The 25,471-nt window shown below is 42.3% G+C and overlaps 2 protein-coding genes across 3 annotated transcripts in view; both read right to left on the bottom strand.

Moving 5' to 3' along the window:
• The window catches only part of LOC124995607 (NACHT, LRR and PYD domains-containing protein 12-like), a 1,019,357-nt gene extending 1,004,068 nt beyond the window's left edge, over positions 1-15,289 (bottom strand). For both annotated transcript variants that reach the window (XM_047568111.1, XM_047568112.1), the window contains exons 1-13: positions 15,232-15,289; positions 11,481-11,603; positions 10,459-10,578; positions 9,438-9,557; positions 8,418-8,537; positions 7,396-7,515; positions 6,375-6,494; positions 5,354-5,473; positions 4,332-4,451; positions 3,312-3,431; positions 2,290-2,409; positions 1,269-1,388; positions 247-366 (exon numbers count right to left, since the gene is read on the bottom strand). In XM_047568111.1, the coding sequence (XP_047424067.1) occupies positions 247-366; positions 1,269-1,388; positions 2,290-2,409; positions 3,312-3,431; positions 4,332-4,451; positions 5,354-5,473; positions 6,375-6,494; positions 7,396-7,515; positions 8,418-8,537; positions 9,438-9,557; positions 10,459-10,578; positions 11,481-11,584 (1,424 nt within the window). In that variant the 5' untranslated portion in view covers positions 11,585-11,603; positions 15,232-15,289. The remainder of the gene's footprint in view (positions 1-246; positions 367-1,268; positions 1,389-2,289; positions 2,410-3,311; positions 3,432-4,331; positions 4,452-5,353; positions 5,474-6,374; positions 6,495-7,395; positions 7,516-8,417; positions 8,538-9,437; positions 9,558-10,458; positions 10,579-11,480; positions 11,604-15,231) is intronic.
• A 3,544-nt stretch (positions 15,290-18,833) lies between these two features.
• On the bottom strand, positions 18,834-25,379 carry LOC124995629 (serine/threonine-protein kinase 17A-like). The gene is made up of 6 exons (XM_047568148.1): positions 24,967-25,379; positions 24,637-24,838; positions 21,386-21,512; positions 21,240-21,288; positions 20,594-20,773; positions 18,834-19,517 (listed from the first exon to the last, which is right to left on the bottom strand). Exons 2-6 carry the CDS (start codon positions 24,652-24,654, stop codon positions 19,181-19,183), a joined length of 711 nt encoding a protein of 236 aa, XP_047424104.1. The 5' UTR covers positions 24,655-24,838; positions 24,967-25,379; the 3' UTR covers positions 18,834-19,180.
• Between the last annotated feature and the right edge of the window lie 92 nt (positions 25,380-25,471).

Here is a 25,471-nt window from a genome sequence, read left to right as displayed (position 1 = left end):
TCAGAGCTGAAAACTTGATGATGACCTGCAGTATTAAACATTTCTTGAACATTAGATTCATTAGATTAAAGCTTTTCTAGGAGACTCACAGATGTCAGAGAAGCTGAGAAAACACGACTCACTATTTCTATTTGAACCTTTTAGTATTTCAGTAAAAACAAATCAATCATCAGAGGCAGAAAAAAACCTGAAACTGACAAAAGTGATTAAAATGAGTCGTGAACAAGTTAGTAGTAGTTCTCTTACTTTGTGTCTGAGGGTCCAGGTTCTCCACTGAAGTTTGGAGGATGATGGTTGGACCTGTCACTCTTCATAGACAGACAGCTGAATACTGCAGACTCTGCTCTCTGTCGGTGGTACTGACCGCTGCAGAAACAAATATAATAATGTTTTATTCTCATCAATAACTGAAAATCTCTAAGGTAAAAATCACTTCAGTAGAAGTTTTATTTATTTTTTCTTCCAAGATGGCGGCGTGAGCAGTTGCAGTGGCCCAGTGCTCTTCTTTAGTTAACAGCTGATAATAGTCGACTGTAGAGATCGGCCGATGTTTGCTTATTTTCACTGGTATCAGTATCGGCTGATACGCAGGTGTGTTCGCCGATACATATACATGTGTATTTTCCCCAGCAGGATTTATAACCAGGCACATCCACAGGCAGCCCTGTGCTGCTGGAGATGCTGAGGACCTGTGCAGCCCATACATTCCCCCTTCCCACTGGCAGAGTACGTGCAGCTGGAAGCTGGAAAATGCTTGTACTCATAGGCGTGTGGAGTATCCCCCAACACACCTCTTTTTGGTTATTTAAAAACAAAATAAAACACCAACACATTAACCTCATTAGCAACAGTGTTAACTTTTGCTGTTGTTGTTAAGTAGAAGTTTGCTAACTAATCAGCTCCAAACATCGGCTCAGAAAAATCGGCAGCATGTATCGGCCGTCTGCCAACGCTGATGTAATAAAAATCAGTATCGGCCCTAAAAGATCTATATCGGTCAATCTCTAGTCGATTGTGTATTCAAATGTTTTTAATTACTACAAATTTCCTCCAGTCTGGATGTGAATACTCTCAAATTTAAGCTGAGAGTCTGTAGTCTCTGAGACCACCTTCAGTTTATAACTATAAGCTGAATAAACTTTGGTTAACAGCTGGAATAAAAAATACATTTCACTTAAACTCAATTAACCACTGGGGACAGAAAATATCCTGGAACTGACAGAGGTGATTAAAATGGGTCGTGAACAAGTTAGTAGTAGTTCTCTTACTTTGTGTCTGAGGGTCCAGGTTCTCCACTGAAGTTTGGAGGATGATGGTTGGACCTGTCACTCTTCATAGACAGACAGCTGAATACTGCAGACTCTGCTCTCTGTCGGTGGTACTGACCGCTGCAGAAACAAATGTAATAATGTTTTATTCTCATCAATAACTGAAAATCTCTGAGGTAAAAATCCGTTCAGTATTAGTTTTATTTATTTTTTCTTCCAAGATGGCGGCGTGAGCAGTTGCAGTGGCCCGGTGCTCTTCTTTAATTAGCAGCTGCTAATAGTCGACTGTAGAGATTGGCCGATATTTGCTTTTTTTCTCTGGTATCAGTATCGGCTGATACGCAGGTGTGTTTGCCGATACATATACATGTGTATTTTCCCCAGCAGGATTTATAAACAGGCACATCCACAGGCAGCCCTGTGCTGCTGGAGATGCTGAGGACCTGTGCAGCCCATACATTCCCCCTTCCACTGGCAGAGTACGTGCAGCTGGAAGCTGGAAAATGCTTGTACTCATAGGCGTGTGGAGTATCCCCCAACACACCTCTTTTTGGTTATTTAAAAACAAAATAAAACACCAACACATTAACCTCATTAGCAACAGGGTTAACTTTTACTGTTGTTGTTAAGTAGAGGTTTGCTAGCTAATCAGCTCCAAACATCGGCTCAGAAAAATCGGCAGCATGTATCGGCCGTCTGCCAACGCTGATGTAATAAAAATCAGTATCGGCCCTAAAAGATCTATATCGGTCAATCTCTAGTCGATTGTGTATTAATATGTTTTTAATTACTACAAATTTCCTCCAGTCTGGATGTGAATACTCTCAAATTTAAGCTGAGAGTCTGTAGTCTCTGAGACCACCTTCAGTTTATAACTATAAGCTGAATAAACTTTGGTTAACAGCTGGAATAAAAAATACATTTCACTTAAACTCAATCAACCACTGGGGACAGAAAATATCCTGGAACTGACAGAGGTGATTAAAATGGGTCGTGAACAAGTTAGTAGTAGTTCTCTTACTTTGTGTCTGAGGGTCCAGGTTCTCCACTGAAGTTTGGAGGATGATGGTTGGACCTGTCACTCTTCATAGACAGACAGCTGAATACTGCAGACTCTGCTCTCTGTCGGTGGTACTGACCGCTGCAGAAACAAATATAATAATGTTTTATTCTCATCAATAACTGAAAATCTCTAAGGTAAAAATCACTTCAGTAGAAGTTTTATTTATTTTTTCTTCCAAGATGGCGGCGTGAGCAGTTGCAGTGGCCCAGTGCTCTTCTTTAGTTAGCAGCTGATAATAGTCGACTGTAGAGATCGGCCGATATTTGCTTTTTTTCTCTGGTATCAGTATCGGCTGATACGCAGGTGTGTTCGCCGATACATATACATGTGTATTTTCCCCAGCAGGATTTATAACCAGGCACATCCACAGGCAGCCCTGTGCTGCTGGAGATGCTGAGGACCTGTGCAGCCCATACATTCCCCCTTCCCACTGGCAGAGTACGTGCAGCTGGAAGCTGGAAAATGCTTGTACTCATAGGCGTGTGGAGTATCCCCCAACACACCTCTTTTTGGTTATTTAAAAACAAAATAAAACACCAATACATTAACCTCATTAGCAACAGGGTTAACTTTTGCTGTTGTTGTTAAGTAGAAGTTTGCTAACTAATCAGCTCCAAACATCGGCTCAGAAAAATCGGCAGCATGTATCGGCCGTCTGCCAACGCTGATGTAATAAAAATCAGTATCGGCCCTAAAAGATCTATATCGGTTAATCTCTAGTCGATTGTGTATTCAAATGTTTTTAATTACTACAAATTTCCTCCAGTCTGGATGTGAATACTCTCAAATTTAAGCTGAGAGTCTGTAGTCTCTGAGACCACCTTCAGTTTATAACTATAAGCTGAATAAACTTTGGTTAACAGCTGGAATAAAAAATACATTTCACTTAAACTCAATTAACCACTGGGGACAGAAAATACCCTGGAACTGACAGAGGTGATTAAAATGGGTCGTGAACAAGTTAGTAGTAGTTCTCTTACTTTGTGTCTGAGGGTCCAGGTTCTCCACTGAAGTTTGGAGGATGATGGTTGGACCTGTCACTCTTCATAGACAGACAGCTGAATACTGCAGACTCTGCTCTCTGTCGGTGGTACTGACCGCTGCAGAAACAAATGTAATAATGTTTTATTCTCATCAATAACTGAAAATCTCTGAGGTAAAAATCCGTTCAGTATTAGTTTTATTTATTTTTTCTTCCAAGATGGCGGCGTGAGCAGTTGCAGTGGCCCGGTGCTCTTCTTTAATTAGCAGCTGCTAATAGTCGACTGTAGAGATTGGCCGATATTTGCTTTTTTTCTCTGGTATCAGTATCGGCTGATACGCAGGTGTGTTTGCCGATACATATACATGTGTATTTTCCCCAGCAGGATTTATAAACAGGCACATCCACAGGCAGCCCTGTGCTGCTGGAGATGCTGAGGACCTGTGCAGCCCATACATTCCCCCTTCCCACTGGCAGAGTATGTGCAGCTGGAAGCTGGAAAATGCTTGTACTCATAGGCGTGTGCAGTATCCCCCAACACACCTCTTTTTGGTTATTTAAAAACAAAATAAAACACCAACACATTAACCTCATTAGCAACAGTGTTAACTTTTACTGTTGTTGTTAAGTAGAGGTTTGCTAGCTAATCAGCTCCAAACATCGGCTCAGAAAAATCGGCAGCATGTATCGGCCGTCTGCCAACGCTGATGTAATAAAAATCAGTATCGGCCCTAAAAGATCTATATTGGTCGATCTCTAGTCGATTGTGTATTAATATGTTTTTAATTACTACAAATTTCCTCCAGTCTGGATGTGAATACTCTCAAATTTAAGCTGAGAGTCTGTAGTCTCTGAGACCACCTTCAGTTTATAACTATAAGCTGAATAAACTTTGGTAAACAGCTGGAATAAAAAAACACTTCAGCTAAACTCAATCAACCACTGGGACAGAAAATACCCTGGAACTGACAGAGGTGATTAAAATGGGTCGTGAACAAGTTAGTAGTAGTTCTCTTACTTTGTGTCTGAGGGTCCAGGTTCTCCACTGAAGTTTGGAGGATGATGGTTGGACCTGTCACTCTTCATAGACAGACAGCTGAATACTGCAGACTCTGCTCTCTGTCGGTGGTACTGACCGCTGCAGAAACAAATGTAATAATGTTTTATTCTCATCAATAACTGAAAATCTCTGAGGTAAAAATCCGTTCAGTATTAGTTTTATTTATTTTTTCTTCCAAGATGGCGGCGTGAGCAGTTGCAGTGGCCCGGTGCTCTTCTTTAATTAGCAGCTGCTAATAGTCGACTGTAGAGATCGGCCGATATTTGCTTTTTTTCTCTGGTATCAGTATCGGCTGATACGCAGGTGTGTTCGCCGATACATATACATGTGTATTTTCCCCAGCAGGATTTATAACCAGGCACATCCACAGGCAGCCCTGTGCTGCTGGAGATGCTGAGGACCTGTGCAGCCCATACATTCCCCCTTCCCACTGGCAGAGTACGTGCAGCTGGAAGCTGGAAAATGCTTGTACTCATAGGCGTGTGGAGTATCCCCCAACACACCTCTTTTTGGTTATTTAAAAACAAAATAAAACACCAACACATTAACCTCATTAGCAACAGGGTTAACTTTTGCTGTTGTTGTTAAGTAGAAGTTTGCTAACTAATCAGCTCCAAACATCGGCTCAGAAAAATCGGCAGCATGTATCGGCCGTCTGCCAACGCTGATGTAATAAAAATCAGTATCGGCCCTAAAAGATCTATATCGGTCAATCTCTAGTCGATTGTGTATTCAAATGTTTTTAATTACTACAAATTTCCTCCAGTCTGGATGTGAATACTCTCAAATTTAAGCTGAGAGTCTGTAGTCTCTGAGACCACCTTCAGTTTATAACTATAAGCTGAATAAACTTTGGTAAACAGCTGGAATAAAAAATACATTTCACTTAAACTCAATCAACCACTGGGGACAGAAAATATCCTGGAACTGACAGAGGTGATTAAAATGGGTCGTGAACAAGTTAGTAGTAGTTCTCTTACTTTGTGTCTGAGGGTCCAGGTTCTCCACTGAAGTTTGGAGGATGATGGTTGGACCTGTCACTCTTCATAGACAGACAGCTGAATACTGCAGACTCTGCTCTCTGTCGGTGGTACTGACCGCTGCAGAAACAAATGTAATAATGTTTTATTCTCATCAATAACTGAAAATCTCTGAGGTAAAAATCCGTTCAGTATTAGTTTTATTTATTTTTTCTTCCAAGATGGCGGCGTGAGCAGTTGCAGTGGCCCGGTGCTCTTCTTTAATTAGCAGCTGCTAATAGTCGACTGTAGAGATTGGCCGATATTTGCTTTTTTTCTCTGGTATCAGTATCGGCTGATACGCAGGTGTGTTTGCCGATACATATACATGTGTATTTTCCCCAGCAGGATTTATAAACAGGCACATCCACAGGCAGCCCTGTGCTGCTGGAGATGCTGAGGACCTGTGCAGCCCATACATTCCCCCTTCCCACTGGCAGAGTACGTGCAGCTGGAAGCTGGAAAATGCTTGTACTCATAGGCGTGTGCAGTATCCCCCAACACACCTCTTTTTGGTTATTTAAAAACAAAATAAAACACCAACACATTAACCTCATTAGCAACAGTGTTAACTTTTACTGTTGTTGTTAAGTAGAGGTTTGCTAGCTAATCAGCTCCAAACATCGGCTCAGAAAAATCGGCAGCATGTATCGGCCGTCTGCCAACGCTGATGTAATAAAAATCAGTATCGGCCCTAAAAGATCTATATCGGTCGATCTCTAGTCGATTGTGTATTAAAATGTTTTTAATTACTACAAATTTCCTCCAGTCTGGATGTGAATACTCTCAAATTTAAGCTGAGAGTCTGTAGTCTCTGAGACCACCTTCAGTTTATAACTATAAGCTGAATAAACTTTGGTAAACAGCTGGAATAAAAAAACACTTCAGCTAAACTCAATCAACCACTGGGGACAGAAAATACCCTGGAACTGACAGAGGTGATTAAAATGGGTCGTGAACAAGTTAGTAGTAGTTCTCTTACTTTGTGTCTGAGGGTCCAGGTTCTCCACTGAAGTTTGGAGGATGATGGTTGGACCTGTCACTCTTCATAGACAGACAGCTGAATACTGTAGACTCTGCTCTCTGTCGGTGGTACTGACCGCTGCAGAAACAAATATAATAATGTTTTATTCTCATCAATAACTGAAAATCTCTGAGGTAAAAATCCGTTCAGTATTAGTTTTATTTATTTTTTCTTCCAAGATGGCGGCGTGAGCAGTTGCAGTGGCCCGGTGCTCTTCTTTAATTAGCAGCTGCTAATAGTCGACTGTAGAGATTGGCCGATATTTGCTTTTTTTCTCTGGTATCAGTATCGGCTGATACGCAGGTGTGTTTGCCGATACATATACATGTGTATTTTCCCCAGCAGGATTTATAAACAGGCACATCCACAGGCAGCCCTGTGCTGCTGGAGATGCTGAGGACCTGTGCAGCCCATACATTCCCCCTTCCCACTGGCAGAGTATGTGCAGCTGGAAGCTGGAAAATGCTTGTACTCATAGGCGTGTGCAGTATCCCCCAACACACCTCTTTTTGGTTATTTAAAAACAAAATAAAACACCAACACATTAACCTCATTAGCAACAGTGTTAACTTTTACTGTTGTTGTTAAGTAGAGGTTTGCTAGCTAATCAGCTCCAAACATCGGCTCAGAAAAATCGGCAGCATGTATCGGCCGTCTGCCAACGCTGATGTAATAAAAATCAGTATCGGCCCTAAAAGATCTATATCGGTCGATCTCTAGTCGATTGTGTATTAAAATGTTTTTAATTACTACAAATTTCCTCCAGTCTGGATGTGAATACTCTCAAATTTAAGCTGAGAGTCTGTAGTCTCTGAGACCACCTTCAGTTTATAACTATAAGCTGAATAAACTTTGGTAAACAGCTGGAATAAAAAAACACTTCAGCTAAACTCAATCAACCACTGGGGACAGAAAATACCCTGGAACTGACAGAGGTGATTAAAATGGGTCGTGAACAAGTTAGTAGTAGTTCTCTTACTTTGTGTCTGAGGGTCCAGGTTCTCCACTGAAGTTTGGAGGATGATGGTTGGACCTGTCACTCTTCATAGACAGACAGCTGAATACTGTAGACTCTGCTCTCTGTCGGTGGTACTGACCGCTGCAGAAACAAATATAATAATGTTTTATTCTCATCAATAACTGAAAATCTCTGAGGTAAAAATCCGTTCAGTAGTAGTTTTATTTATTTTTTCTTCCAAGATGGCGGCGTGAGCAGTTGCAGTGGCCCGGTGCTCTTCTTTAATTAGCAGCTGCTAATAGTCGACTGTAGAGATCGGCCGATATTTGCTTTTTTTCTCTGGTATCAGTATCGGCTGATACGCAGGTGTGTTCGCCGATACATATACATGTGTATTTTCCCCAGCAGGATTTATAACCAGGCACATCCACAGGCAGCCCTGTGCTGCTGGAGATGCTGAGGACCTGTGCAGCCCATACATTCCCCCTTCCCACTGGCAGAGTACGTGCAGCTGGAAGCTGGAAAATGCTTGTACTCATAGGCGTGTGGAGTATCCCGCAACACACCTCTTTTTGGTTATTTAAAAACAAAATAAAACACCAACACATTAACCTCATTAGCAACAGGGTTAACTTTTGCTGTTGTTGTTAAGTAGAAGTTTGCTAACTAATCAGCTCCAAACATCGGCTCAGAAAAATCGGCAGCATGTATCGGCCGTCTGCCAACGCTGATGTAATAAAAATCAGTATCAGCCCTAAAAGATCTATATCGGTCAATCTCTAGTCGATTGTGTATTCAAATGTTTTTAATTACTACAAATTTCCTCCAGTCTGGATGTGAATACTCTCAAATTTAAGCTGAGAGTCTGTAGTCTCTGAGACCACCTTCAGTTTATAACTATAAGCTGAATAAACTTTGGTTAACAGCTGGAATAAAAAATACATTTCACTTAAACTCAATTAACCACTGGGGACAGAAAATATCCTGGAACTGACAGAGGTGATTAAAATGGGTCGTGAACAAGTTAGTAGTAGTTCTCTTACTTTGTGTCTGAGGGTCCAGGTTCTCCACTGAAGTTTGGAGGATGATGGTTGGACCTGTCACTCTTCATAGACAGACAGCTGAATACTGCAGACTCTGCTCTCTGTCGGTGGTACTGACCGCTGCAGAAACAAATGTAATAATGTTTTATTCTCATCAATAACTGAAAATCTCTGAGGTAAAAATCCGTTCAGTATTAGTTTTATTTATTTTTTCTTCCAAGATGGCGGCGTGAGCAGTTGCAGTGGCCCGGTGCTCCTCTTTAATTAGCAGCTGCTAATAGTCGACTGTAGAGATTGGCCGATATTTGCTTTTTTTCTCTGGTATCAGTATCGGCTGATACGCAGGTGTGTTTGCCGATACATATACATGTGTATTTTCCCCAGCAGGATTTATAACCAGGCACATCCACAGGCAGCCCTGTGCTGCTGGAGATGCTGAGGACCTGTGCAGCCCATACATTCCCCCTTCCCACTGGCAGAGTACGTGCAGCTGGAAGCTGGAAAATGCTTGTACTCATAGGCGTGTGGAGTATCCCGCAACACACCTCTTTTTGGTTATTTAAAAACAAAATAAAACACCAATACATTAACCTCATTAGCAACAGGTTAACTTTTGCTGTTGTTGTTAAGTAGAAGTTTGCTAACTAATCAGCTCCAAACATCGGCTCAGAAAAATCGGCAGCATGTATCGGCCGTCTGCCAACGCTGATGTAATAAAAATCAGTATCGGCCCTAAAAGATCTATATCGGTCAATCTCTAGTCGATTGTGTATTCAAATGTTTTTAATTACTACAAATTTCCTCCAGTCTGGATGTGAATACTCTCAAATTTAAGCTGAGAGTCTGTAGTCTCTGAGACCACCTTCAGTTTATAACTATAAGCTGAATAAACTTTGGTAAACAGCTGGAATAAAAAAACACTTCAGCTAAACTCAATCAACCACTGGGGACAGAAAATATCCTGGAACTGACAGAGGTGATTAAAATGGGTCGTGAACAAGTTAGTAGTAGTTCTCTTACTTTGTGTCTGAGGGTCCAGGTTCTCCACTGAAGTTTGGAGGATGATGGTTGGACCTGTCACTCTTCATAGACAGACAGCTGAATACTGTAGACTCTGCTCTCTGTCGGTGGTACTGACCGCTGCAGAAACAAATATAATAATGTTTTATTCTCATCAATAACTGAAAATCTCTGAGGTAAAAATCCGTTCAGTAGTAGTTTTATTTATTTTTTCTTCCAAGATGGCGGCGTGAGCAGTTGCAGTGGCCCGGTGCTCCTCTTTAATTAGCAGCTGCTAATAGTCGACTGTAGAGATTGGCCGATATTTGCTTTTTTCTCTGGTATCAGTATCGGCTGATACGCAGGTGTGTTTGCCGATACATATACATGTGTATTTTCCCCAGCAGGATTTATAAACAGGCACATCCACAGGCAGCCCTGTGCTGCTGGAGATGCTGAGGACCTGTGCAGCCCATACATTCCCCCTTCCCACTGGCAGAGTACGTGCAGCTGGAAGCTGGAAAATGCTTGTACTCATAGGCGTGTGCAGTATCCCCCAACACACCTCTTTTTGGTTATTTAAAAGCAAAATAAAACACCAACACATTAACCTCATTAGCAACAGTGTTAACTTTTACTGTTGTTGTTAAGTAGAGGTTTGCTAGCTAATCAGCTCCAAACATCGGCTCAGAAAAATCGGCAGCATGTATCGACCGTCTGCCAACGCTGATGTAATAAAAATCAGTATCGGCCCTAAAAGATCTATATCGGTCGATCTCTAGTCGATTGTGTATTAATATGTTTTTAATTACTACAAATTTCCTCCAGTCTGGATGTGAATACTCTCAAATTTAAGCTGAGAGTCTGAAGTCTCTGAGACCACCTGTAGTTTATAACTATAAGCTGAATAAACTTTGGTTAACAGCTGGAATTAAAAATACATTTCACTTAAACTCAATCAACCACTGGGGACAGAAAATATCCTGGAACTGACAGAGGTGATTAAAATGGGTCGTGAACAAGTTAGTAGTAGTTCTCTTACTTTGTGTCTGAGGGTCCAGGTTCTCCACTGAAGTTTGGAGGATGATGGTTGGACCTGTCACTCTTCATAGACAGACAGCTGAATACTGCAGACTCTGCTCTCTGTCGGTGGTACTGACCGCTGCAGAAACAAATATAATAATGTTTTATTCTCATCAATAACTGAAAATCTCTGAGGTAAAAATCCGTTCAGTAGTAGTTTTATTTATTTTTTCTTCCAAGATGGCGGCGTGAGCAGTTGCAGTGGGCCGGTGCTCTTCTTTAATTAGCAGCTGCTAATAGTCGACTGTAGAGATCGGCCGATGTTTGCTTATTTTCTCTGGTATCAGTATCGGCTGATACGCAGGTGTGTTCGCTGATACATATACATGTGTATTTTCCCCAGCAGGATTTATAAACAGGCACATCCACAGGCAGCCCTGTGCTGCTGGAGATGCTGAGGACCTGTGCAGCCCATACATTCCCCCTTCCCACTGGCAGAGTACGTGCAGCTGGAAGCTGGAAAATGCTTGTACTCATTGGCGTGTGGAGTATCCCCCAACACACCTCTTTTTGGTTATTTAAAAGCAAAATAAAACACCAACACATTAACCTCATTAGCAACAGTGTTAACTTTTACTGTTGTTGTTAAGTAGAGGTTTGCTAGCTAATCAGCTCCAAACATCGGCTCAGAAAAATCGGCAGCATGTATCGGCCGTCTGCCAACGCTGATGTAATAAAAATCAGTATCGGCCCTAAAAGATCTATATCGGTCGATCTCTAGTCGATTGTGTATTAATATGTTTTTAATTACTACAAATTTCCTCCAGTCTGGATGTGAATACTCTCAAATTTAAGCTGAGAGTCTGTAGTCTCTGAGACCACCTGTAGTTTATAACTATAAGCTGAATAAACTTTGGTTAACAGCTGGAATAAAAAATACATTTCACTTAAACTCAATCAACCACTGGGGACAGAAAATATCCTGGAACTGACAGAGGTGATTAAAATGGGTCGTGAACAAGTTAGTAGTAGTTCTCTTACTTTGTGTCTGAGGGTCCAGGTTCTCCACTGAAGTTTGGAGGATGATGGTTGGACCTGTCACTCTTCATAGACAGACAGCTGACTCTGTCCTCCTCTTGCTCCATCTTCTGGCCTTCAGTCAGTCTGAGAGATAAACCAGAGACACTCAGTGAGTTTACATCAACTTCAGTTCCAGTACTCCAGGTTTGAGAGTTTTGGTGGGTGATCCTGGGGGTTTTGGTATCGATCAGATACCAAGTAAATACAGGGCTAGTTCTGCTTTTTGCTTGAAATGTCATAATCATTGAATAACTTTGTAATTTTTCCTTTGGTTGATTATGATAAAATACAGGAAATATATTTAGGCAAATAAACCTTTTAACTAATCACAATATAAAATAATTTAATAGTATAAAAAAAAAATTCCACCAAGGAAATGTGTCTACATCCTGTGTAATTGTCTTCTCTTCTGAACCAGTGGACCATCTTCTGACGGCTACTTCCAGCAGGATAATGCACCATGTCACAAAGCTCATATCATCTCAAACTGGTTTCTGGAACATGACGATGAGTTCACTGTACTCCAATGGCCTCCACAGTCACCAGATCTCAATCCAATAGAGGAACCTTTGGGATGTGGTGGAACGGGAGATTCTCATCATAGATGTGATCAGATATCAACTGTGTGATGTTATCATGTCAATATGGACCAAAACCTCTGAGGAATATTTCTGACGCCTTGTTGAAAGTCTGACACCAAGAATTAAGGCAGTTCTGAAGGAAAAAGGATCCAACCTTTTACTAGCAAGGTGTACCTAATAAAGTGGCCGGTGAGTGTGTGTTTATATCATGTCTATGACTCTCACGAGCTGCTGGTCTTCTTCACCTCACAGGATCTGTGCTGGAAGGAGCTCAACAGCGCCCCCCCCCACCACCAATGTACTACAATGGTATTCTCTGGACAGGAGTGGAAGTGCAGCAGTAAATAGTATTTAATCATAGATACATATACATCTATATGTGTTTATATCGATAGTTTTTAATGAGAGTAAGAGCAGCGAACAAGAACAGATTCAAGCGCTGACGGAGGAAAAATACAGCGGACAAAGACCAAATATAATTCGTCTTAGAAATAGTGAACAGTGGGAACAGTCTTGGAAACTAGTTGTCACTTTCCATACTTTTCCAGACAGGGACATTTACATCATCAAATTCCATACTTTTCCATACTTTCGTAGGAACCCTGTTTCTGCCACACCTTTTTATCGACCATGGCAGCGGTCCCACATTTTCCAGTCTGCGCTGTAACACGATGACGTAAGAGAAAAACAACTGTCCCCCAGTCTCAGAGCGGGAGGTCAGACCCACCACTGCTGGTAGAGCCCACCAAGGAGACCGATCCTGGTCACAAAACACCACGTTAACGCCATATTGTCAGTGTCAAAGCGCTAGAGACAGTTTCTTACTCAGAGCTGACAAATCAACTTCCTCTCCCTCCCCTCGACGCACACAGCCCCAAGATAAAATAAAATGAAATAAAAAATGAACCCTCATGTTCTCACATGATGTAAATAAAGGATCATTGATTCTTGAACCAAAGTTTTAAAGAAGAAGAAGAAGAATATTAACTCTCACCTCGCTTTAGTCTTTAGTTTCCTCCTTCTACTGTGAATCAAAATGGAGTCTGAACAAACTTTACATTCATTTCCTCCTCCACGCAGCAACTAAACTGGAAACCACGTGGTGTGTGTGTGTGTGTGTGTGTGTGTGTGTGTGTGTGTTCATCTCTTTCTCAAAATCGTGTCTCAATAAAATGATGTGAATGTGAACAAGGTTTCATCTCCTCGGCCTTTACAGAACAGGTGAGAGATAAAAAGAAATACAAGAAATAAGAACCACAATTAACAAGAGAGACAAAATAAAACAGGATTAAAATAAATTACATCATTAGTAAAATGAGATGAAGAATCTACAGTATCTACATAGAAATAATAGTCAGGTGTAACAGTGCCCATTAACATGGACAACATAATAATTATAATAATTATAATAATCATAATAATAATAATAATAAATTAAATTTGTAAGTGCTTTTCATGGTACTCAAAGACACTTTAAATATTTTACAAAAATCATAAAATAGAGTCGAAAATGGTGATTCAGTTAAAAACAGCAGAGACAGTATAAAAACAAAGAAATTATATCCTAAAGCTACTTTAAAAAGGTGTGTCTTGAGCATTGACTTGAATGTTGGGGTGTGTGCATGTACTGATGGGTTTGGGGAGACAAATTGCAGCTGCCTACACTCGCCTCTCTCCTCCCACAGTGCAGGTGAACCAGCTCCCTACATCACCTACAGCAATCACCCCCCAGTGCCCACGTGACCCAAGCCCTGTGCATCGCCATGGCAACCAGACCAAGCAAATCAATAGCTATATCAACAGTCCTGACTTTTACTATTAATGTTAAGTAAGAGTTTGCTAGCTGACGTTTTTCTCTCTCTGGCAAATTAATAGTGCAGGTTGTCAATCAACCACAATAAATCTTTATGTTTTTGGTTAAATTCAGACTTGTAACATTTGTTATCACGATATAAGTTTCATCATGTAAATGGAGGGGCAAAAAGCAGCATCAGCTCCAAATATTGGCTCAGAAAAGTCGGTAGACTTAATTAGATTATGATAAAATACAGGAAAATATTTAGGCAAATAAACCTTTTAACTAATTACAATTGCAAAAGGTTGAGAACCCCTGCAATAGAGGAACCTTTGGGATGTGGAGGAACGGGAGATTCTCATCATAGATGTGATCAGATATCAACTGTGTGATGTTATCATGTCAATATGGACCAAAACCTCTGAGGAATGTTTCCAACAGCTTGTTGAAAGTCTGACACCAAGAATTAAGGCAGTTCTGAAGGAAAAAGGATCCAACCTTTTACTAGCAAGGTGTACCTAATAAAGTGGCCGGTGAGTGTGTGTTTATATCATGTCTATGACTCTCACGAGCTGCTGGTCTTCTTCACCTCACAGGATCTGTGCTGGAAGGAGCTCAACAGCGCCCCCCCACCACCAATGTACTACAATGGTATTCTCTGGCCAGGAGTGGAAGTGCAGCAGTAAATAGTATTTAATCATAGATACATATACATCTATATGTGTTTATATCGATAGTTTTTAATGAGAGTAAGAGCAGCGAACAAGAATAGATTCAAGCGCTGACGGAGGAAAAATACAGCGGACAAAGACCAAATATAATTAGTCTTAGAAATAGTGAACAGTGGGAACAGTCTTGGAAACTAGTTTTCACTTTCCATACTTTTCCAGACAGGGACATTTACATAATCAAATTCCATACTTTTCCATACTTTCGTAGGAACCCTGTTTCTGCCACACCTTTTTATCGACCATGGCAGCGGTCCCACATTTTCCAGTCTGCGCTGTAACACGATGACGTAAGAGAAAAACAACTGTCCCCCAGTCTCAGAGCGGGAGGTCAGACCCACCACTGCTGGTAGAGCCCACCAAGGAGACCGATCCTGGTCACAAAACACCACGTTAACGCCATATTTTCAGTGTCAAAGCGCTAGAGACAGTTTCTTACTCAGAGCTGACAAATCAACTTCCTCTCCCTCCCCTCGACGCACACAGCCCCAAGATAAAATAAAACGAAATAAAAAATGAACCCTCATGTTCTCACATGATGTAAATAAAGGATTATTGATTCTTGAACCAAAGTTTTAAAGAAGAAGAAGAAGAATATTAACTCTCACCTCGCTTCAGTTTTTAGTTTCCTCCTTCTACTGTGAATCAAAATGGCGTCTGAACAAACTGAACAAACTTTCGCTTTCACTTCCTTCTTCAGGCAGCAAACCACGTGGTGTGTGTGTGTGTGTGTGTGTGTGTGTGTGTGTGTGTGTGTGTGTGTGTGTGTGTGTGTGTGTGTTCTTGTCTTTCTCAGAACCAGTTTAAGTTTTATACCATCAGAGTGAGGACATTTTGGCTGGTCCTCACTTTTAGCTGTTTTGAAGATTAAAACTCACTTTTAGAGTAAAGGTTACAATAAGGTTATATTGTTAGTGATAATGTGAACAAGGTCTCATCTCCTCTGCCTTCATAGAACAGGTGAGAGATAAAAAGAAATACAAGAAATAAGAACCACAATTAACAAGAGAGGCAAAATAAAACAGGATTAAAATAAATAATATTATTAGTAAAATGAGATGAAGAATCTACAGTATCTACATAGAAATAATAGTCAGGTGTAATTGTGTCCATTAACATGGAGTTAACTCTCAGAGAAAGGTGAGCTATTGTACAGCTGGATAGAGTTTGGTATGAAAGAAGTTCTTCTTTACACTAAAACAAATGGAATAAATATGGATATGGATCAGACTGGGCTGTATGTGGCCCCCCAACTAAAATGAGTTTAACAGCCCTGGTCTAGAATGACATGTGGTCCTTCTCATCCTCCTCTAATGGAGTCAGTCTGAGACATGGACCAGTGACAAGAATCAGGACCAACAAGTCTTTAAGGAGACACACTCCTCAGAGTTCACTCCCTCTCCTCATGAAACCTGATCACCTGCTCAGGTGAGCTCCTCCTCTCTCCATGTCCAGGTAGTGAGTTTATCTCTGGGCTGGATCAGACTGTGCAGGTAAATTCAGGACGTCATTAGAGAACAGTGTTTCACTCTGGCCCTGAGAGGAACCAGACCAATGTGGTCAGCATCAAACATGAAGAGTATCCCAAACTAAAGCAGAGGAGAAACAACACATGCTTCAGAGTGATCTGATTCTAAGGGAGGAAGACTTGAATGAAGAACATGTTGTAGAAATCAATTAGAAACTGGAGATTGAGAGTGATGCAGAAATGAATCATTCAAATGAATTTAGAGAATAAAGTGGATTCTTTGAGTCTAATAGAAATAACTCCTTTGCTGAAGTCAAATATTAAAAAGTTGCCAAAATCAAAGATTTAAGAAGTTTATTTTTAATAATTTCATCTAAACTAATCGTCTCACTGGTTTAACAGACCATGAACTCACCACAGACACTGGTAAATCCTACCTTTAACACAGTCAGTGAACTCACCGCAGAGATCAAGGTTCACATTAATAATGGTGTCACTTTATTTTTCTATATAAAACCTCAACAAACGTCAAAGAGAGACATTGACATTTACCTCATCACACAATAGAGAGAAACCAGCTGACATCCAGTTCTTCCTTTTAATCTTCTCCTCCATAACTTTCTCAGCTTTATTCTCTGTTATTGCCATTTCTCTATGGGTGAACATTGGTTAGATGTGTCCAACATGGCGCCCATGGAACACGGGACCAGCTCAGAACCAATCAGCATAGAGGGCCAGCTCAGAACCAATCAGCATAGAGGGCCAGCTCAGAACCAATCAGCATAGAGGGCCAGCTCAGAACCAATCAGCATAGAGGGACAGCTCAGAACCAATCAGCATAGAGGGACAGCTCAGACGCTCCATTCCCTGGTTGGACAGACTCTCTATGATAAACGGCTCTGTGGTCTCTGATGTGTTGCTGCCATCTAGTGGTGACTTGAGGTAAAGCTGAAGAACAAGATTTGTTCTTTTATCAGGTTTAATTTCTTCACTAACGCCAGACAAGAACAAGACGAGAATAAAATCTAATAATAATCCTCGTGTCACCCGTAGATGTTGTTGAATTAAATGACCTCTGACCTCTTGCTCCAGATGTTTCATTCTGTCCTCTGATCACAAACAGAAGCAACGACTTGTCACCGTTTTGAAATGTTTTTATTTATTTATTTACAGTATACGGGACATTCATTCATTTACAAACCCGTTCCTATGGTAACAGAGCTTATCATTTAACGTCCAGACGTCGTGGAAGTCCGGAGCATCGTCATCGTCCACATGAACACAGCTGGAAACCAAAGAGGACTGAAGCCTCTAGGAGGAATATGTGACATGACTCTTTAAACAGCACCGGTCAACACAGACAAAAACATGTAGTTAAAAAAAAAAAAAAAAGAAACTGCAAAAGCTAAAAATGATCAAATATTTTCCTCATGGCACCGGATACAAAACAAAAAGGAAAAGATACAAACACGGTTTAGAGTTAAGAGCTCGTTCTGTTCAGAGAAGAAGAAGTGGAAGGATGTCGTTAGTGGACTCATCATTTATTTTCTTCATCTTGGTCGGTGCTTGGAAAACTGCCCCATTATAAGGTTATTTATGGAGAATACATGAACAGGTTTAACGTCTTTGTGGTGACAAATTCTATTTGAATTCTCTAAAATCCACTTTGAGCCTGGCTCTGGTTCTAAACGTGCTCTGAGGTTCATATTTAGACCCACGTCTTCCTCTGCTTTTAAATCCAGATGATCAAATTAAATCTTCATTTACAGAGCTGCAGACTTTACAAGAGTGTCACCTGGAGCTGAAACTATATGGATCTAACATAAATAATGATAATAATAATATTTAGAAACCATTTAGATTTACTGTATTATACACATATTTGACTTTAAACTTGACAAAATGATTTCAGGTCCATTTAGAAGCTGTTGATGATCAGCTGACATGGTTCACTGAGATGTCATGGAAATGGAGTTAAATGGTCCGTGTACAGACTCTAAAATAAAATATAGATAAATATTAAGAGTTTATTTTTAATTTAAATCTAATCAGGTAAATTTGCATTTGGTCCTTTAATCCATAAAAACAGAAACCAGAAAGAGACGGAAAGAGAAACCAGAGGTTATTAGATTCATAGAAGAACAATGATCACAGTGGAGGAGACTACTTCCTGGACCAGTGTCCACCGTGGAGGAGACTACTTCCTGGACCAGTGTTCACCGTGGAGGAGACTACTTCCTGGACCAGTGTTCACCGTGGAGGAGACTACTTCCTGGACCAGTGTTCACTGTGGAGAAGACTACTTCCTGGACCAGTGTTCACCGTGGAGGAGACTACTTCCTGGACCAGTGTTCACCGTGGAGGAGACTACTTCCTGGACCAGTGTCCACTGTGGAGGAGACTACTTCCTGGACCAGTGTTCACCGTGGAGGAGACTACTTCCTGGACCAGTGTTCACCGTGGAGGAGGCTACTTCCTGCCTCAGTCAAGGACTTTGTTGCACTTTTACTTTTTAAATTATGTCAGTAGAAACATAATTAAGTCAAATATTGACTTTTTTCCCAGTTTCTCTTTTTCTGGTTTAAATGTAAACCTGACAAACCATAAAATAAAAACTGCACAGACCAGAATGTTTTTAGTTTTTGCTTTTTAAATTTAAAATAAACTCTCATTCATTTATTTATTTGCTATTGTACTTGAAACACCAGCGCGTACACGGGCCGGTGTATGAACTGATCTCTGTGTCTTTATGGGTCTTCATATATTGCACTCACCTCTTAATAAATGTGGATTTTCTCCTGAGAGAAACGACTCCATGTCTGATCAGTGGAGGAAGACTCCACCTCTGGAAACATGTGGGTGTGTTTAACATGTGTCTCTAACAGAGACGACAGTAGTGGAGCTGTGATGAGTCACATGTGAGTAGATCCTACTTAAATAACCAGAGATTCAACAGCATCTGAGCACACGTACGGTATAAATGGAGGGTGGAGTTTATAATCAGAGGCTTAATGAAGCTGCTGTGACAACACTAACTTGTCCTCCTTCAGAGGCTGGTGCTGGGGGGTCCTGGGGAGGTGCTGGGGGGGTCAGTAGATGAACTCTCCAGGGACCTCCTGCAGGGCGCTGAAGGGCTCCTCGAACTTGAAGCGTTTGGAGACGGCCTTCTGCTCGGTGGCCAGGGCCTCCTTCTCCGAGGTGGAGCTGGACGACTGGCGGCACTGGCCCAGGGTGTAGGCCGCCACCACTATCAGCTCCTCCTCCTCCTCCTCCTCCTCGGCCGTGCTGGAGCTGCTGGGGGGTTGGGGGCTGCTGGAGGCCTCCTGGTCCTCCGCTGGGACGACCTCCTCCACCGTCTGGGAGTCCTGAGGCTCTGAGGGCTGGAGCCAGGGGTGTTTGAGGCACTGCTCCGCTGTGGCCCGGTCCCTGTACACACAACATACTGAAGTGATGCCTCATGTAAGTACAAATACTTTGTTACTGTACTTGAGTAGATGTTTCAGGTATCTGCACTAGAGTAAAGTACGGAAGAAGAAGAAGAAGAAGAAGAAGAAGAAGAAGAAGAAGAAGAGAGGAAGCCAAAGGAGAGTCTAGATTATTCTGTCAGAACGTTTTTCATTTTGCAACGTTTCATTGATGAAAAAAAAAATTACTTAAGTACATTTAAGAGCCTGTATTTTATTACTTTTACTCAAGTATTTTTCTTACTTTTATTACTTTTATACTTAGGTACAGATACTTTTCCTAGTTATAGTTTAGACTGTGAATAAGTGTTGATGTGGAAGGAGGAGGACGGGGGAGGATAAAGGAGGACGGGGGAGGATAGAGGAGGACGGGGGAGGACAGGGGAGGAGAGAGGAGGACGGGGGAGGACGGGGGAGGATGGGGGAGGAGAGAGGAGGACGGGGGAGGACGGGGGAGGATAGAGGAGGACGGGGGAGGACGGGGGAGGATAGAGGAGGACAGGGAAGGACGGGGGAGAATAGAGGAGGTCGGGGGAGGACAGGGGAGGACAGGGGAGGACGGGGGAGGATAGAGGAGGATGGGGGAGGATGGAGGAGGACGGGGGAGGATAGAGGAGGACGTGGGAGGATAGAGGAGGACGTGGGAGGACGGGGGAGGAGAGAGGAGGATGGGGGAGGACGGGGGAGGATAGAGGAGGATGGGGGAGGAGAGAGGAGGACGTGGGAGGATGGGGAGGAGAGAGGAGGATGGGGGAGGATGAAGGAGGACGGGGGAGGACGGGGGAGGACGGGGGAGGATAGAGGAGGACGGGGGAGGACGGGGGAGGATGAAGGAGGACAGAGGAGGACGGGGGAGGATAGAGGAGGATGGGGGAGGATAGAGGAGGACGTGGGAGGACGGGGGAGGAGAGAGGAGGATGGGGGAGGACGGGGGAGGATGGAGGAGGATGGGGGAGGACGGGGGAGGATGGAGGAGGACGGGGGAGGATAGAGGAGGACGGGGGAGGACGGGGGAGGACGGGGGACAGGAGGACTGACTGTGGATCCTTGCGGAGCAGCATCTGGATGAAGGACAGCGCCTCCTGGTCCAGCTGCTGCAGCTCCTCCTCGGTGTAGCTCACGTTGAGCTGAGAGATGTTGAGGAACGTCTCCTGTTTGTCTTCACCCAGGAACGGAGAGATTCCCGTCAGCATCACGTACGCCAGGACACCCACACTCCTGACAACACAGAGCAGAGCAGGAATCATGTCTCTGCTGATAATCAATAAAGTCCCATCACTTCTCACTGAGACGGAGACATGATGCACACAGGAAAGATTTAGTCTGAACTAACAACTTCTTTCTTTATGCACTGACGGAGACAAAAGAGAAACACGTCGACTCTAAGTCACTAAGCTGAGTTTATATTTACAAGAGGAACTGAAGGAGGAACAATGGACTTTATTCCTGAGGGATGAGGCTGACGTTTGTTTTTAAACTGATAAAAACTGGATGAACTGGTTGAAAAGTATAAAAAAAAAAGCTCTGACCTGCAACAATGAAAAGGCTACAACTCAAACAGAAATGAACCTTTAGTATTTTGTTGCGTCTCCGTTTGTAAACCAGCTGTGTTGTGTGCAGTTTTCTCACGTTGCGTGTTTTATCTACCACACGTTTCCAGACACAAACAGGTTCATGTACGTACCACATATCTGTTGCTGTGGTGATTGGCTCATAATTCAGAATCTCAGGAGCTACAAGATAAAAACAGAAACGTTTTCATCAAGATATCATCAAATATCAGAGGATTCCTAAAAACTCCCTTTAAAAGTCCTAAAAGCAGGAACTCACCAACGTACTCCGGGGTTCCCATGATCTCTCTGAGCTCCTGGTGGCTGCTGACCATCCTGGAGAGACCGAAGTCCACGATCTTAATGTCTCCCAGAGGAGAGCTGCTGGTCAGCAGGATGTTCTGAGGCTGGAGGACAGGAGACATTAGGAGACACTTACTGTCTCTGCTCCATGTGCACACATGTCTTTCATGTCTTTTAAACCCTGATCACAGCTCATTTTGTTTTTTCTGCAGGTACGTGTTCAGGTTAGTGTTTGTGTATTAAATCAGACGATTCTAATAAGTTTCAGACAGAGTTTTATGTTAACAGCTCTCATCCTGTCACAGGTTTGGTTAATGTGACAACAGGTGAATAAAACACAACTAAAGCTCGTTCTACTTTAGTCTAGCTACACATATTTATTCCTTTAACTTTAACTTTCATTTAGTGTGATGCTCATGAATAAATATAATTTAGTGTGAATTTCCAGTGGAAATCATGGGTCAGAAACATTTTTATAGCCAGCTCGTCTTTTTCACCCCCTCAAAAAGTCTCTCCCACGGTTGTTAGTGATGCACAAGTCTCACATGTCCCAGGAACAAATGGACCCACTTTCAGATTCCTCGCTCCATTATTTTTGTCTAAGATTCCCTAATTTTCCACAAATTTAAGAGTCATTTTATATGAGCCTCCCTGAGATACCTTTGATTCATGAGACGTTTTAGAGTTCAAATACAATCAAATTACTTCAGTTTACCATGTGTTGTTGTACTTCAATATGTTCTGATGAGAAGTATTTTTTATTAGGAGAAATATACCCGACATTAATGATGGTTACTAATTATAACGTTAGTGTTCAGGGTTAAAGGCCTCTATCTCCCACAGAGTTGAAATGGTAACTGCTGTTCCTAATTTATAAGAACAAGAATCTTATTTAAGAAGCGTCTTTCAAGTCACCCAAGGACACTTTACAGAAAGGAACAGACGAATAGAACAATAGATAGAAACATCAATGGACACAAAGGAAACAGCATTCAAACATCCAAATACAAGGAACATACAATAAGCAACATTCAAGCATTGACAAACAGACAAAGTTCAGCATTTAATAAAACAGCAGGAATTAAATACAACTTGGAGATACAGAAGGGAGAAGCAGGGCGGTGTTGGAGTTAAGGGTGATGGAGGCAGAAAGGGATTCTTAACATGTGTTTGGAAAACAGGGAGAGAGTCAATATTACAGATGTCGGAGGGTGAAGAGTTCCAGAGCTTGGGAGCAGAGTGGCTGAAAGCTCTGCTCTTACTGAATCTGTCACAACAAGATTCATGGCTATAACCGGGATCTGAACCAGCCCTTCTGTAGGGAAGCTAGTGTTACTGACAAGTTCACCACCTGAATGCTAACTGCCTGCATGTTTCTGATGTGACTTATACTGCACTCATGTTTTCTATTTTTTTTCAGACAAATCCCTTGTTGGGTTCATGCTGTATCTCCTCCAAGGAGCAGGCACAGAAAACATTAGAGTGAATTCTTGCTACACTTGCCGTTAGCCAGTCCTTTCTTTCAAACCAAGAAACACAAGATTCTGTCGTGTGTCACTTTGAGTTCTTTGAGCATCGTTTGGCCGATGTGATCCTAGTCTTTTAACTTCCAACTTTTCCTCCAAAGACATTGACGAAAATGAATTAGAAATCCAGTAATTCACCTCATTCACGCTAACGCTGCAATATCACACCTTTATCACAGACAGTGAACTCAGGTCCCTGAACTACCCACTGGATCTATGTATTTACTGGTAGAAGCTCCTCACTGGATCCGTCTATTTCCTGGAAGCTTCCCACTGATTCTCTGAATGGACTCTGATAGATGTTGATGAGCTGCAGTTCCTCTAGAGGCCACCAGACGGCGCTGTCTCCTCCTCCACTCTGGGAATCCCTTCATCTCCACAAATAAAGTCAGTTCACTTTGAACAAGATGATCAGTTCCACTCTCCTAACATCAGACTATCTGAGCCCTGCATGTCTTCAAAGGCTCAAGGTTCTATCAAATGTAAAGTTTTAAGGTGGTATTCATATATTAAGGTGGTATTAAAGTTAGGATATTAACATGAGAAGCTGCCGACTGAACACTGGAAAGAAAACGTTCATATGATTCAAGAGTTTCTAACTCAGTTTTCTACAAGAATATTTAGTTGGAAGACTCTGAAGTCATTGACAGATTGACAACACCATCTACAGTACGTGCTCTGAAAGTCTGATGTGTGTTAACAGTGTGGACAAAATATTAGGGACATTTTCCTGTCTGATCCAGTCCAGCACAGCGCCACCAGCAGGCTGCAGTTCACCACTTTTCCTTGGACCTGAATAACTCTGAGAGTGCGTTTGTCTCTGTTTCCAGTTTCTTCTGTTTGTGTTATGCCCGGCCTAGGGATACCTAAACATAACAGAAAAAAACTCTCCCTCTTCCACACCTATGAAAAGGAAACACAGAACACGGAGAAATGCAAAGTCCAAGTGTCTGTGTGAAAACATCGAAAATGACTTGAAGATCTATGTGAGCAGTTTCAGGTTTAGACTATGCCGTACTCATGAGCTGAAAGGTCCATTTGACAACCACGACACAAGTTGAACATTTTTATCTGTGACAAGGTTTGGGTTTTGTTTCCACTTCCTTTGTCTTGGAAGTTCTATAAACTGGGTCTCATCTGGTGCAGAAAAAAGTTATTGATAGAAACCTGTCCACTCCAGGTTGGTGACGCAGATCTTGTCTCTCTAGGTTGGAGGAATACTGTGAGAGGGAGCATGTCCTAAAGTCCTAAAGCATGACGAAAGGCTCAAGATGAGACTGATGAACTTGTTCCTGTGGAGCTGTCCAGTGCTGAAGTGACCTCTCCTTGTGTTAGCCTCATGTCGAGGGTTCAGAGGAGCTGTCCGGTGCTGAAGTGACCTCTCCTTGTGTTAGCCTCATGTCAAGGGTTCAGAGGAGCTGTCCAGTGCTGAAGTGACCTCTCCTTGTGTTAGCCTCATGTCGAGGGTTCAGGGGAGCTGTCCGGTGCTGAAGTGACCTCTCCCTGTGTTAGTCTCATGTCGAGGGTTCAGAGGAGCTGTCCGGTGCTGAAGTGAGTGTCTCTGGTTTGACAGTGGCACAAGCAAGTATGATCACATTTCACCTATTTTAGCTTCACTCCACTGGCTGACTGTCCATTTTAGGATTCATTTTAAAATTATTTATTTGCTTTTAAAGCCTTGAATGGCCTTGCCCCACCTTACCTTATTGAGCTGCTGCATACCTGCACTCCCAGCCGCTCTCTCGGGTCAGCTGACCAGCTGCTCTTGTCAGTGCCTAAAGCTAGGCTTAAACTCAGGTTTCTTGGGTCATCGCTCCTTCCCAGACTCATCAGCCAAGAAAACATCTTCCACATCAAGTTAACCCTGACAACCATCGTCATCTTAAGCAGCAGAGTGGTATATCCTGTGAAGTGCAAACAGATAGTGATTGTTGTATATTGCACAGGGTTGTACACAGTACAACATAGTGATAATATTAGTAATAGTAATATTACACATTGTGGAGCCTAACAGCAGCAGGAAAGGAAACACCTTCTATATCGTTCCTTCACACAGCGAGGGTGAAGCAGTCTGTCACCGAAGCTTCTCCTCAGTGGTGTCAGGTCACCCTGCAGGGGTGGTGCTCATTGTCCAGCATGGATGACAGTTTAGCCAGGACTCTCCTGTCACCCACCTCCCTCACTGAGTCCAGGGAGCAGCCCAGGACAATCAATGAACTCACCTCACACACTAGAATGTCCTACTGTTTTTACAGTCAGCAAAGTCACCACAGACAGTGAACACACCGTAGACACTGGTATATCCTACCTTTATCACAGATGTGTGTATTTCTTAGAAACATTTAGAGGTCCCTGAACTACACACTGGATCGGTGTATTTACTGGGAGAAGCAGCTCCTTACTGGATCCGTCTATTTCCTGAACACTTCCCAAAGATTTTCTAAATTGACTCTGATAGAATTTGATGAGCTGCACTTCCTCTAGAGGCGCTGTCTCCTCATCCACTGGGAATCCCTTCATCTACTCTTTCCACAAAC

Source organism: Mugil cephalus, chromosome 18 (genome assembly GCF_022458985.1).
Source record: "Mugil cephalus isolate CIBA_MC_2020 chromosome 18, CIBA_Mcephalus_1.1, whole genome shotgun sequence".
In the NCBI taxonomy this organism is placed as follows: Eukaryota; Metazoa; Chordata; class Actinopteri; order Mugiliformes; family Mugilidae; genus Mugil; species Mugil cephalus.
The sequence above is the reverse complement of the archived record's forward strand: the minus strand, read 5'-3'. Positions and strand labels throughout refer to the sequence as shown.